Here is a 14,662-nt window from a genome sequence, read left to right as displayed (position 1 = left end):
TTCCGTCGTCGTGTCCCCGTGTGCTGACGTGAAGCTGTGGTCTCTGTGAGGATTCATGGTGGCCGCCGCTGGAATGTGACATGCTGAGTCCACAGTGCTGCTTTAGTGGGACGAGAGCGCAGCGTTGGTTACAACACACGTCCCATGTTTGTGTCCTGTAAAGCAGCCGCCTCGGACGTTTGCAGCCCGAGGGCATATTTCAGAAGTGGAAAATGTGTCGCCGTGCCGTGAAAGCCCGATTTATCAAGCTGCTGTTCACCTCCGCTGTCAAGAGAAATGAGACGGAGAGGACGGGGGAGAAACAATGATGAGCGCAGGAATGCAGAGCAGATCATCTCATTACAGTCATAAATCTGTTGTCCACGCTGAACCCGACGTGACCTCCTCACATTCGAATGTTTCGGGTCACCGCACGGAGCCCGCTCCAACGCGAGGAAGCATTTCTGAACAGACTGGACGTCCCCCACTTACAGCTGAAGCTGAACGGGGACTTCACGGTGTCCCGGTCAGACCGATCATCCACACGGACACCTGCCAGTACAAACAGCAGCGCCCGTCCATCACCACCCTGACAGTCTAATAAACCTAACGTCTGAGCGACACATAACACACGTCCAACACCGGCTGCATATATCAGCCCGGAGGGCCGAGCGCAAGTCTGTACGCATCACACACGTTCACACTTTCCAGAGGCCTTCATCATCATCATCATCATCATCATCGGAGGACGCAGAGCTGTGAATCATCGGCCCCAGAGAGGAGGAGGACGCAGCAGCGACACGGCGGTGAATACAGAAGGAGCAGAGCGCCAGTCAGGGAGATAACGCCTAGATCCTCAGATCAAGCAGAGGCGGAGAGGGGTTTTTCCTTTTTGCGCTTTTTTTGTTTTTTGTTTTAAGATACAGATCAGTGAGTCAAGCTGGCGGCAGACGAGACAAAAAGCTTAATGGAGGAGGGGGAGGCCGGAGTGGAGCAGGCCAACGGAGAACCGGAGGACGCGGCAGGACGGGAGATCCCCGGCTCACCCGCCAAGATAGTGCGCGTTGAGTTGGAGTGGGACGTCCCCATGTCGGTGACGCTGCCCATCGAGGTGCAGCCCGACCCGGCGCACCAACCCTTCCCCTTCCTGGACACCACGCTGGCCGATCTGGGCATCCAAGAGTGAGTCTCCTGCTGTGTGTGTGTGTGTGTGTGTGTGTGTGCGCGCGAGAGTGTGAGAGAGAGACTGTGTGTGTGTGTGTGTGTGTGTGTGTGTGTGTGGGGTGTTCTATAAAGGGTCCGTTTTAGATATTAAAAGGTGCGTGCAGTCATGTGTGTGTGTGTGTGTGTGTGTGTGTGTGTGTGTGTGTGTGTGTGTGTGTGTCCAGGTCAGAGGTGAAGGAGAGGGTGGTCTGGGTCGACACCAAGAAGACGCAGGTGAAGAATAAAGCAGGGAAGCTGAAGGAGAAGGAGATCACCATCCTGGAGGTGAGATTTCAGATCCATCTGTACGGACGGACACAGAAAGTTGTCCGAGGGGCTGAAGAGAAATGACCCGGATGTGTTAATTCTGCTGCAGGTGCGAGTGAAAGCCCAGAAGCCCGGAGACAAGCAGCTGCAGGAGATCCTGTACAGCACCGAGGCCCACACCGACCGCTCCTTCTGCCGCACCGGGATCAACATTCTGCCCTGGAAACAGAGACACGCAGGTCCGGAAGCTTTTCCCGGCGTTTCTGCTGCCGTCCCAGGCGACGCGTGTTCGCTCTCATCAAAACGATGAGGGAGGACGTATTTCTGCTAGAAGTCTCTCAGCCCGGGCTGCTGCTGCGACCCCGCTCGGGTAGCGGCCGACCCGTCAGACCGATGTGGATCACGGCAGCGTGCCAGTAGAGCCTCGGGCTCAGAAATGAGGTCATCCCAAACCTTACAGCGGTGTCCAAATAAAACAGTTAGACCTCAACAGGGTCAGGAATGTGTTCAAAGTCCGGACCCCACAATTCAGCCGTGTAGCAGAATGAAATGCTTCTGTGCAGATTAAAGCAGAACGCTAGAGATGGAGCACACCGTCGTTAAACCCAGCTGTAAATCCTCCTTGTTGTGTTTCCACTCGTTTGACTTCATCCATAAGCTGTTCTGAATGTGTGGAATCTGTCCCGAGTAGTTCAAGTGCTGTGCTGTGTGTGTGTGTGTGTGTGTGTTTTTAAAAGGCTTGTCTCTGTCTGCTGCATCAGGGGAGGACGGACTGACACCGGTGGAGATGACCGTGGACATGGAGAACCAGCAGCCCAGTTTTACCGAGGCTCAGGGACAACGAGAGATCTGAGGAGCGACAGAATCACCGTCATCCAAACTAAGAAGAAAAAAAAAAAAAAAAAAAAAGCTCGCAAGAATGTTCGACTTTCCCACAGCAAAGCACATTGTTGATGCAAGTTTATGTTTATTTAGAGGCTTTGAAATGTTGTCCCTTTCTCTTTGTACAGTGAAGTGAGGCCGAGTGACTCGCCTTTAACTGCACGGCAAGATTTGCCGGCATCGTATTATCCTGTTCAATTTGTGTTGCGTTTGTAAAAAGCTTTTATGCCTTTCTTCAAATTGTGTTGCGGCATTCTTGTTTTTAAAGTAGAACCAACAGATTGAATTCAGCTGCATATGGACAAAGCTTGTGTTGCTGCGCATTAACAGACTACTGACGGGAAAGCAAGTGCTTTTTTTTTTCCCCTTCTTTCTTTTTCTTTTTTTTTAAATAACATCTGAGAGAATGTCCGGTTGGTCGATGAGCTGCGGGGTTTCACAGCAGTGTTGTTACCTCAGCAGAGGAATCTCTGAGTAAGAAGAGAAAACTCCTCAGGTTAAATCCTGCTGGCTCACAAAGGGAGACGGGAATGAAAGAATTTATCAGGAGAGTCGATGAACTGCTCGACACTCTCACAGCGGAGCCAGAAGTCTGTTCCAACAGTGGAAAAAGGGGACAGTCGCAGTTTACAGGAATAACAGGAAAACTAAACAGCAACACAGGATGGCAAACCGGAACCTAAAATAATAAAACTTCCAACACAGCACGCACATCAGCAAATAAATTACAAGTTAATACTCTGACGCAGAACCGCTGAATGTAATAATAACTTCAGTAGAATGGTTGAATTGCTGTATTTAGATCATTGTGGGGACGCGTCACACACCAATGTCCCAGCTTCCACCTACAGTATCAAATTTGCTGGTCTTGTCCGGCTGTCGCTGAAGAGTGGAAGGACGCGTCGGGGCTACGAGGCGCCGACGGCCGCGCTCAGTTTGGTCTGCTGCTCGGCAGGAAGTGAGGTCACGGCGGCGTTGAAGTCTGCGCTGTGGTTCTGGGCAAATACTCTCATCAGTACAACAAAAGTGTTCTGGGTTTCTGGGGAGGAGACACAAACTCAGAGTCAGAGAAGACAGCGAGACAAAGACGCCGCCCCGCCGAACGACAACAAAACGCCGAGAAGAGAACCGCGCCGGGACGGGCCGACAGGAAACGGGAGAATCGGAGAAGGTGAAACTACTCCGCCGCCGTACGTTCAAGACGGCGACTTTTCAACGCAGGAAAAACAGGCCGTCCGCCGCAAAAGAAATGTTCACCTTCATCAACGTCCTTGTTGCCGATGATGTGACTGGAAGCAGCTATTATGGGCTTCATCATCTTCACAAGCTGAAATAAAAAAATAAAAAAGAACATTTAAAATGATTTTTTTTAAAAACTGTTCAATATCAGCATCCAACTCCATGAACCAAACACGCCTTCAATGTCAGAGACGGTCTACAGTTCAGCATATTCCTCCGAGTACGTGAGATCTGTGAAGTCTGTTCTGAATCGAATGTTTAATCCTGTTGTCATCTTGCAAAGCCACATTTACTCTTTGATCCTGTATTTACAATGTGGAGGGTTTGAAGAAGAATACCGTGTTTTAACAAATAACATCTAATAAAAAAAAACTTTAAAAAAAAAATGATTGAAAGATTGATAGTGGTCCATGCAAAGCACCATGAACGCAGAATAATGACAAAAATCCTTCATGTGTTTGTTTTGGGGAAAATTATAAATCCACATTTTTCCAGACCGCACGTGGACGGAGAGCTTCTTTTTTTTATTATTATTATTATTATTATTATTATTATTATTATTATTATTATTATTATTATTATTATTAAATAGTAAGATCGTATTTAAATTCCAACTCGGATCACAACAGAGACAAAATCTCAGCACATATGGTCTCCGCTGGAAACGTCAGCAGCAGGTTCAGGTGTGTTTCTGTACCAGAGCAGGGCTGTGAGTGTAGAGCATCACCAGGCAGCTGAACACCGTCTTGTTCTCCTCCAGGTCCTCTTTCAGAGGAAGCTTGTTTATCAGGGCAGGAACGACCTGTCGGTGAACACAGCGAGTCGTGAGACTGAACTACTTCCGCAGACTGCACACCGTGCACGTCTGCGCTGGAAATTCCTCTCGTTGGTTCAGTTGATTGTAAATTTCTCATTTGCGAAAGTATGTTTCGGTAAAGACGAGTGAAAACGGTCTCGGTCGTCTCGTCAGGACAAACCTGCTCGAGAGGTACGGCGTCCACGTTGCTCATAATCATCCTGCAGAGAGCAGCACATAGGTTGTCAATCACCCTGATGTCTGACTCCTTGGTCAGCAGGTTGGAGAACACGGAGAGCATCATGGGATAGTCTCTGTAACACACTTTGCTAAGGACCAGCTCTCTGTGATGGGTTTTTTTTAAATGTTGCGTTAACATACACTCGTTCCAGACAGAAACATCCGCGGGTCAAAAGGATACGATACGACGATGGGTCCGGCTGCCTGAGCCAGGCATCCGAGTCCAAACACACTGTTGTTGCGGACCTCCGAGTCGCTGTCCCTCACCCCGGCTACCAGCACGGGAAGCAGACGATTAGACAGTCGGCCCGCCACTCCCTGCCCCCCCGACACACTCACAAGGGCTTGGAGGATTTCCCCGATCGTGCCCACAGAGAAGGAGCGGTCTGCCACGGTGCACGAGGATTTCTTCGAAGAGAAAAGTATCAGTGGGGTCAAATACATTTCTACCTCCTGTCAAATCACTCCTTTACAAAAAAGGACGGCACTTAGCAAACAAAAGGAAGCTCCTTTAAGGCTGCGAAATCCTCCAATTTGTGTTTGAAGGAACAAAGTGATACCGACACAGGACACGCTGAACCTCCACCATTTGCTCGTCTCCCATCTTTAAAACTGCTCAACTGTGCAGGTTGATTTCCCTGCAACACAGAGCATCCTTGTTTCTACTAAAACAATCCCATTGTCAAGAAACCTGAGAAACCTGCTTCTCTGAGAATGAGCTTGTTCCATTTAAATTGGTTCCCTCCTCACTGCCCTTTGTCTCAGAGAGACAAAGTAAAACTGCCTTTGCTGACCACTCAGACCGTCGTCTTTGTTTTACTTTTGGAGTAAATGGGCTCCTGTCAAACCCCCGTCCACGTCAGTGCGTCCACACTCACGGCTTTGCTCATGATGAGAGGCAGCAGGTCGTTGAGGAAAGGGAAGAAAGTGTCTGCAGGAACAGAGGCGGTCACCAATGGGATCCCCTCCCCCGCAAACTCCTGGAGCATTGCATCATACTCTGCCTGAAACACACAGAACAGAAAGCACATTAAATATCTGGACAACAACAACAACAACATGTACAGAAAAACAACTGGATCAACAAAAGCTTGAATAGATCAGTTGTATCTGGCAGGTGTAGACAGACTTTAATGCTCATGAGTGTGGCGAACATGCGATACCTGTTGTTCTTCATCACCAGCTTCATCACATCCACTGTCCTGACAGACAGTCTGAAGGACAGAGGAAGCAAACATTAGTGAAACATTGACCAAAGACGCATTATTCCTGTGAAGTGATTAGCACCCTGACCTCTCACCTTTTTCTTGAGGACATCACGGATGACGTAGCTTATCTCCTTAAGGCGTGAAGGGTTTTTGAAAGCCTGGTCCTTGCAGGACTTAATGACGTTATTCATGGTTTCCAGGACCCCCATTACAACCAGACGCTCGTGTTCTGTTCGCACCGTTTCCACAAAGCAAGGGAGCACCAAATCCAGCAGCTTCAGCAGAGCTGGACAAGTCACAACATGTACAGGAAGGAAGCCCGGGACAGTTTACATTAGTCGAAGGCAAAAGCAGTGATAAAACTGGAATAATTATTCACAAAGTTTATAGCTTCCACCTCCTCCATGAAAGTCAAAAAAGGAGCCGTCTCTCAACTTTTTGATTGCCCCTCATATCGGCTTAAAACCTTCTTTATCTGCCTTGATTTCATTAATTACAAAACTTCACTCCAGTAGATATCAGCGCTGCCCATGTCTGTGACCCCGTGTCCTGTATTACCCTGGTGGTTGGCCTCATTGGGATTCTCCTTCCACGTGTTGTGCTGAGCTCGACAAAACTGGCCCATTGCGCCAAATGCTGCCCTGCGGACGTCCTCGTGGGGGAACTGGGGAGGGAGAATACAAAACAGCATCAAGTTACAGCCACACACACACACATAAATGACATGCTAATGGGGTCACAAGAGGAGACACCATCCAACAATAGGCACAGAAGCTGCCCTTCTGAAGAGTTGTTTAGGAAGACAAAGACATCAATTTTGAATCAACACCAGGGGAACAAATGTAGAAGTGATCCTACGTCCAAGCAGGACCAACAACCACAAGATCAGGACATTAGAGGGCAAACAAAGGTCAATCATCCAGGGATGCTGGTTAACTCATTATTTGTCTTCCTATCCATTATTAGTTTGAGGTATATTTAACTTCTACATTCAACACAGCCGTGCCTGCAGACCAACTCCATCTCTGAGGTCAGAGTTTTCATCAACAAGCATTATTCCTGAGGTGAGATGAAACACAAGAGAAAGGCCGGTCTTCTCCAGTGAGGTTTAAACTCAGTACTTTCTTGGTAAGAGGCGACAATACAGAACACTGAACCAGCAAATACAGATAAACAGACAAAGAAAAGATGTACTGAGAGAAATTTTTATAAGTATCAGCGCTAAAAGAAAAAAAACGATGTATTCATGACCTAAAACATATAAACGGGTTTTGTTTTCAGCAGCTTTGACTATTAGCCAGATTTCCGTGTCGAGCCTTATTGTGAGCCGTTGATGGGAATAGAGCAGATCTTATCACCAATGGTTCCCAAATCAAAAGAAATGTTTCAATCTGTGAAAATAGCTTTTGAATCTGACTAAAAATCCTGATAAAAGACATATTAAGCATCCTAACACGGCTACAACACAGATCCACAGTGACACAATTTATGCACTATTACAGGCCACCGTTGCCCTTCACAGGACATTAGACGAAGAGGGATGATCGGCCACCCAGTCAACCAAAATAACTTACATCTCTCATCTCGTAAACCTGCTGGAAGCTGGACTCCAGGAAGGGCTGGAAGGCAGCACTATCAGGGCAAAACCACAGCAACACCAGTAGAAACGTTAACTCACATATTCACACCAGAAATCTGACAGAGTGAGAAGATTATTTAAAACACACACTGACAAATTAGAAAGAATACAAAATAAAAAACAGTCACTTTAATAAAATAAAAAAATAAAAAAGGATTTTGAACATAACCGCTGGAGAGAGTAGAGTCAGACGGGAGCATTAAATAAATGCCAAGACTAGATGTACTGTAAATGTCTGTTACCCCGTGTTGAAGGCCATCTCTCCCAGTGAGTCACAGGCATCCTCCTTCTCATCAATGTAGGCGTTTTCTACACTGAACCTGACAGATGGACAGATGTGGAATCAAGCTGAGCGTCTTCCTTTCAACATGGAGTTAATAAATGCATATGTGTGTGTGTGTGTGTGTGTGTGTGTGTGTGTGTGAGCCCTACCCTGCTACATCATGGACGTCTCGCTCCGTTTCATCCTCCAACAAATCCCCTTCATCTTTTCCGTCCTCATTGTCGTCATCGTCGTCGTCGTCCAGCAGGACGAATGTCTTGTCCTCCTCGATGTGAGCCTGACGAGAACACGGAGGATGAAAAGTGAAACGCTGCATCTTTTATAATAGGAATAGTTTCTAAACCGGCTTTCAGAGTGTTGTGTGCAGAGTTTATACCGTGATGCCTTCATTGGACTTCAGGGCGAGCAGCATGACAGTTGTTATGGCGGTGAGGTGAGGAGTCAGGCAGTCCGGGCTGACTGTGGATACAGCAGCATACAGACTGTACCTGAGAGGACGGACAGACACAGAGAGCTGAAGGAAACGTCACACACAATCACAGATATTACTTCAGTCCATGAAAACAACAACAAACAGAGGAACAGCTTTAGCATGGAGGGCCCAAAATAATATTTCTCAGGAAATTAGAACAAAATCCATCCCATTGAAATGAAGACAAGTCCATACATGTTTTTAAAATCAGAACATTTTATGTACTTAACTACCTGAATCAGCAATTTTCATGGTTTATTTTGTGCAGTGTTTGTTCTGGAGAAAATACACACGTAAGTTACATACGTGCAGCGTCTGATGTCCGGGTCATCGATGGTGTCGGTGAGGTTGAGGCCCAGCCGAACACACTCCGCTGCAAGAGGACTGAAGACGTCTTTGCCGATGGTGCGGGCCAGCACAGAGAGAGTATCTGATAGCATCAGAAAAACATCATCATCATCATCATCATCATCATCATCCATTCACTCACTCAGGCTGTCGAGTTTGTGCTCGACGTACTCGGAGTTAAACAAAACCCACAGACATTGTGTGACAAAATACCTGTTCTATAAATCTCACTTTTAGGTTTAGATTCAATGTCGGGGAGTTAACCTACCCAAGGACTGAGTTTGCAGAGACCTCATTTCTTCTGTGGTGGCAGTCAGGAAGCCCTTCAGGCTTTCAATAACTACAGGGAAGTAGGGAACCAGCAGCTCCTTGGCAGCGTTGGCTGATGACAAAAGTAAAGTGATTTACAGTAATTCAGGACCGGGTCACTTCCTTTTCAATTAAGAAATAACAGATTTGTTTGATGACTTGTGTCTCAGTTGACCGAGGGTCTGCAATTTGTACAGAGCTGCACATCTAAATACTGGCAAACTAAAGCTCAAATCGATGCTCTCAAACCACCTTTAACCACCTTCATGTGCTTTAAATTCAGAAGAAAAAGAATGTACCTATATGAGCTGAATCAACAGCACAGAGGATGAGACACTAAACTGCATGATTATTTAGTTGTTCAGGTCTCTGGATAAATTGTTGACACCCTCTTACCTATGGCACCGATGGCCGACACAGCTAGTTCTTTGATCTTGACGACGTCAGTGGTGTTGAGAGCAGACAACATGGTTTCCATCAGGGTGGGCAGGTAGGGCTCGATATCAGCTCCTGTTTAGACGAACACACAAAAAAAGATAAAGCTTGTGGTTACTGAGTGATTCTCTACTTACCAAGTAGAACTTCTGAAACCAACACTACCGATTAGTTTAATAATGAAGTTTTTGGAGTTCAGCGAGAATTTAAAAGGATGTCAGGAAAGTTAAGATCGCTGCAAGTTCCATGTTTCCTCTTGCAGTGGATGAGGTGTATAATATTAGGCTTTCATCAGCTTACCGAGGTTCTCCATGAAGTTCTCCAAGGCATAAAAGGCTTTAATGACGTGACCAACCTTGGCTCCGTTCAAGGACGAAAGGTAACCCAGCAGCAAAGGCATCAGCTCTGCACTGAACTTACTCACTTCGGGCTAGGAAGCAAAAAAAGGGTATAAAATGAAGTCAAAGAAACTGAGACAAGTTACACTTTTTTTTAAATTTATTTTTTATTCATAACCATAATAATTAATGTATTCAGCAAAACTACAGATGTATGTGTGCACATAAAGTACAGAGTATTCATTTAATAATAACAGTTAAGTGGTACTCTAAGTAAATGCATGGGGGCAGTAAACTTGAAAAGCATGTGTGCAAAGAAAGCAGCTTCGTGAACTACAGACTGATGTGACGCGTGTCCTGACTCACCTGTAAATGTTCAGAGAACTGTCCGAGGGCAAAAAGGCCGGCGCTGCGCACCACCTGATTGTTGTCTGAAAGACTCTGACATACTGTCTGCAGCACTGAAGACAGCATCCTAACACGGGCATACAGACAAGAAGGCGAGCTGACTCAAATCTTTGTGATTATTATAAATCGCCCGACCGACAACAAAAATCTGTGCGTGTCCGCTCATAAAATGTGTGCTTCCTCAAAGAAAAATAAAGGAACAAAAGAGAAAGTCAAAAGAACGTATTTAAATGTCAACTGGACGTACTTAGTGCGTATGTGGTCTGCACATCCTTCAGCCAGCACAGCAAGAACCATGAGACCCCCCTTCTTCGAATACGGGTCTCCACTAGCAAGGCAGGCCTGAGTGAGGGGCATCTAATGCACAAGACACAACGTAATACTGTTAAAAAGCAGTATTACATGTCAGAGATCTTCCTTGGTGAACTTCCTATAGAGTTAGCCAACGTCTCCATGACTTACTAGTTGTTGGAACAGTTTCTCTGGAGGCATATGGAGTGCCATAGTGTCAATAATCTGAAAATAAACAAACATGTCCATCAGGGAAATTTGACTGGAAACTGCACACTGATGTTAAGTTTCTCCAAAGTAAATTTAGTCACAAAACAATAAGACAATAGAAGAACACACTTCATCTGAACACAGTTTAAGAAGTTGTCTCAACCTGAGCAGCGCAGTGTTTGGGACTTTCATTGTCTGTTCCATCTCCACTGTCATCTTCCTCGTCCTCCGGGTCCTGCTCACCAGGTGGAGGAGTGGCAGTCAGAACAGGGAAAATGGTCTGCAGGATGGGGTTCAGCAGCTTCTGCTTCAGCACCGTCTACAAAGTGGAGAAAAAGAAAGACAATTCTTTTTTTTACTCGTTGGTGCTGCACAAAATGAGCTGAGCCAGAAAAGTCTGATATAAATAAATAAATGTTTTTCTTCTGGATGCAATCAAGAAAAGATTGAGAAAACATGAAATGTTTTTGATTCCCAAAAGGGTGTGGTTTTATAATCTGTACCTCTAAAAGCTTCTGTATACGCCACAAATGTAAAAAAAAAAAATTCAGAGGAAGAAACTTCACAAAGAATTAATGGACATTTGAACATTTAACTTGCGGTCAGAGGATGGAGAACATTTTTAAACAATACTGTATGAATACCTTCTACAACAATCTCTACATACAACTTTACCTCTGTGGCCATGAAAATAAAGACAACACAGAGAGACAGATGAAATTGAGAGCTGTCTCCTTTTACAATAGAACCAGAGGGCTTGAGGTGCTCCATGACTAAATACACCTCAGATATTTATTGTCTTGGTCTCCAACTTTGTTATTCATTATAAATTGAAGGACAGATATAGACCCTTTATTCATAGGAGCTGCTGGGTGACTCCTACCTTGCTCTTCAGCTTGATGAGGAAGGCGATGCAAGAGAGGGCTTTCACTCGCACAGAGTCACTCAGTGTGGTGTCACTGCCCACCTAACACACACACACACACACACACACACACACACACACACACACACACACACAGATAAAATTCTCACGCAAGACTCTTTGATGACAAACGTTGTGTTTTTAGAAATTGAAATTAAATTCAGAATACAAAATCAGTGAGAAAAAACAGAATGCAGACGCTTCGATCTCACCTCCAAGCAGAAGCGAACCATTTCAGCAACATGAGGGATGATGATGGACACCTCACTCTCCATGAGCTCATTAAATACCTCCATGGCCTCACTGGCTTCGTCCTGTGCAGACAGACATCCCCGGTAAATTAGCACATCTGGTTTATCCACTTTTAGACTTGACTGGCAAACAGAAACAACAGTACACGTGAAAATGTCACAATTTACCTGATCAGACTTGATGAGGTGTTTCAGAGCAACAATCACACTGGGGATAAGAGAACGCATCTGGTTCTGTGGGACACAAAAATGTCACTTCATTTACTCATTAAAAAGCATCTTCTAGATTTTCAAAATTACCACATTTTAGCTTGAATACTTGTTTGTTTAAACTTAATTTGTGATACAACTAAAGTAATGCAATTGTAAATGAATCCCATCTGTACTGGCTTAAATGTCTCCACGTTATCTGAAGCTCTTGACAGATGTCAAAGGGAAAACAGTAGCACTGCCTCACCATCTCTTCTGTGCCAGTGTATGCAGTTATGGCTGTGAGAGTGAGGATGCAGTAGTACAAGGCTGATGGGTTGCTGAGGTCCTGCAGCACAGTACTGAACAGCTGTATCAGCTGGCAGTAGTGAGGCTTGAAAGACTCGGGATTGGATTCCATCACTTTATTCAGCAGCAGCAGGCCAACCTGATCGGACAAAAGAGAGTTGATATTTCCAAGAATATCAGGGTTTCCCATACATATACTTTACTTGGGCGGGCCGCACATTTAAATTGACGGATATTTGGCGACCCATTTTTTTTTTTCTGCATTTTTTATTTATTTATTTTTAATCTGTCCAAGAGGATGACACTTTTGATGCTTGAACCGTTTTGAAACCTGTGAGCAAGATGTCTGACTCCCACTGCAGCACCATGCAGCTTCACTCACTCACACTCTCACGCCGCCTACTCTGAAAGACAGCGGCAGACCGTCTTTTCACGTAAGGGCTGAAACACAAGCAATCTGTTGAGACATCCAGAGAATCCGTCACATCCAGGCAGAGATGCAAAGTTCCTGACCGCCAAGCTTGAAGTTCAGGTGTCAGTGCTCTAATGTGAAAGCAGCCTGCCGCCACATACAGGGGGAACTAAATTATACAAACATGGCTTACCAACTCAAAGTAACCATTAATCAGCTGATAATTATGGGTGCTTTCAAACTAAAACTTTTTGAAGGTCTTATTTCAAAATTACAGTTCATGTTTAATTTATTTGATTATTTAACCTTGCATTTCCTAACTGTTGCATCATCAGTGTACCTGTCTGTCATTAGGGTTGCTGCTCTTGGTGGACTGATTGAGAAGCTGCAGCAGGGCAGGCCAGCGGTCTGGTGTCTCATGTTTCACCATCACTGCGCACAGTTGGGAGAGCGAGTGCTGAACTGTGTGCCTGCAAAGCAGAGATACACAGGTGTTCATAAATAGGTAGAGCTGCATAATGTAGTTCACGTTTTATCAGCGTCAATGTCATTTACAACAATATGCTTACTCTGTTTCCTGCATGAAGGCCTGCAACACCAGCGCCTTCAGGCTGTGTGAACGAAAGCAACTATTACAATCACAGCTGATTCAACTTCGTTTCAAATAGACCAGCTGGTTTCAGTGTTACAATAGCAATAAAGAAAAGTACAAAGCGAACCTCTCTCTGTCATTGGGGCTGATCTTCTTCCAGTGTTTCTTCACTCTCATCCTCAGCATCACTGTAGCTGACTGACGAATCTGTACTCATCAAAAAAAAAAAGAAGGAGAAAAGGATGAAAGCTCTGTTTATGTAGATGAACCCACACAGTGACATGACACCCATCTCTCTCTCTCTCTCATACACACTAGTTGTGGACATGATGGCTCCTCTGAGATAAAACGGTACCTGGTGGTTTCGGGAGCCGCTCATGACAGCACACAGGGCCGGTATAATGGCCGGGTCTTTAAAAGCTTGTTTCAGCTGGACTGTGGCCTAAAATGAGACAAAAGGTACGAGCTCGATTGACTACCACGTGTTACAGTACAACAACAACAACAACAACAACAGGGCTCCAAAATGACCGACAATCCTAAGCCTAGATTTCCCTTTCAAGTGACATGTTTTACTAAAACAGTCACCGATATTTTGACAGTTATCCAGACGTCCGTTACCAGACGTTAACGTGTCTGTCAGCGAGCTTCAGTCCGTAACCGTTACCTCTAACCGGTAACGTTAGTTTTCAACCTCAACTTTAACAAAGTTATTTACGGTGTTTACCTGCTGAATAACCGCGTTATCAGGCTGCGTCAGCTTTAAAAGAATTTGCTCGAGTTCCTCCGTCATTTCGATAGTTCAGTGATTTCACCTTCACTAAATCTGGTCGTGACCGTTGACGTCTATATTTCTAAATAAATAGGTAAAACGTTGTCCCGTCGCGGGTTTGGTTTGGCTTACACAAGTGTGCTACACTTGTCAAATATGTAAACAAAGTCTCTCTGGAAATGTTTAAAAGCGAACGAAACGAGTTTTGTCGTGGGGAATTAAAAAAGAAAGAAAGAAAGAAAGAAAAAGTCTCTTTTAAATCGTCGGGTGTGTCACGAAGTTTTCCAGCCGAGGAAGAGAGTGACAGGTTGGAGCCTTCAGCTCGAGCTGGTCTGTGAACGCTTCAACGGCCAGCACGCGGGGCAGAACCGGCCGGAGGTTCCACGTGAGATGAGTTAAAGGGACCTGCAGATTGCGGGGATTTTCAGTGTCGTGCAAACAAACAGCGCCTTCAAATGGAGAGGAGGACAAATCCCCGCGTTTGAGAAGCTGAGAGTTTTGGGGCACGTTTCCGTGTTGATTAATTACTTCAATAAATTGATAGTCAGAAAGTGTTGCAAATACATTTTCTGTCGATTCTCAAACAGAAAGTAAAACAATGTCAATATTAATTGTTAACAATAATTAATAATTAATTATTGTTAATTATTTTAACAATATTTGTT

At 45.2% G+C, this 14,662-nt stretch overlaps 2 protein-coding genes across 2 annotated transcripts; one reads left to right on the top strand and one right to left on the bottom strand.

Moving 5' to 3' along the window:
- The first annotated feature begins 758 nt into the window (after positions 1-758).
- LOC138199420 (uncharacterized) lies at positions 759-2,376 on the top strand. Its single transcript, XM_069151488.1, has 4 exons — positions 759-1,161; positions 1,368-1,467; positions 1,559-1,688; positions 2,211-2,376. The coding sequence occupies exons 1-4, from the start codon at positions 947-949 to the stop codon at positions 2,300-2,302; spliced, it is 537 nt and encodes a 178-aa protein (XP_069007589.1). The 5' UTR covers positions 759-946; the 3' UTR covers positions 2,303-2,376.
- An 853-nt stretch (positions 2,377-3,229) lies between these two features.
- Positions 3,230-14,372, bottom strand: LOC138199419 (importin-4-like). Its single transcript, XM_069151487.1, has 30 exons — positions 13,953-14,372; positions 13,581-13,667; positions 13,353-13,432; positions 13,203-13,244; positions 12,974-13,103; positions 12,181-12,360; positions 11,892-11,957; positions 11,685-11,786; positions 11,431-11,514; positions 10,711-10,866; positions 10,509-10,562; positions 10,294-10,403; positions 10,005-10,113; positions 9,601-9,730; positions 9,262-9,375; positions 8,825-8,938; positions 8,515-8,638; positions 8,113-8,224; positions 7,886-8,013; positions 7,696-7,773; positions 7,389-7,446; positions 6,373-6,478; positions 5,907-6,100; positions 5,770-5,820; positions 5,485-5,610; positions 4,788-5,014; positions 4,548-4,680; positions 4,268-4,372; positions 3,589-3,658; positions 3,230-3,370 (listed from the first exon to the last, which is right to left on the bottom strand). The coding sequence occupies exons 1-30, from the start codon at positions 14,016-14,018 to the stop codon at positions 3,240-3,242; spliced, it is 3,267 nt and encodes a 1,088-aa protein (XP_069007588.1). The 5' UTR covers positions 14,019-14,372; the 3' UTR covers positions 3,230-3,239.
- Positions 14,373-14,662: the final 290 nt, after the last annotated feature.

This window comes from Embiotoca jacksoni, unplaced genomic scaffold (assembly GCF_022577435.1).
Source record: "Embiotoca jacksoni isolate LCO1_2020_lvr unplaced genomic scaffold, fEmbJac1.0.p SCAF_17, whole genome shotgun sequence".
Lineage (NCBI taxonomy): Eukaryota > Metazoa > Chordata > Actinopteri > Embiotocidae > Embiotoca > Embiotoca jacksoni.
Note: the sequence above shows the minus strand (reverse complement) of the source record. Positions and strands in the feature narration are given on the sequence as shown.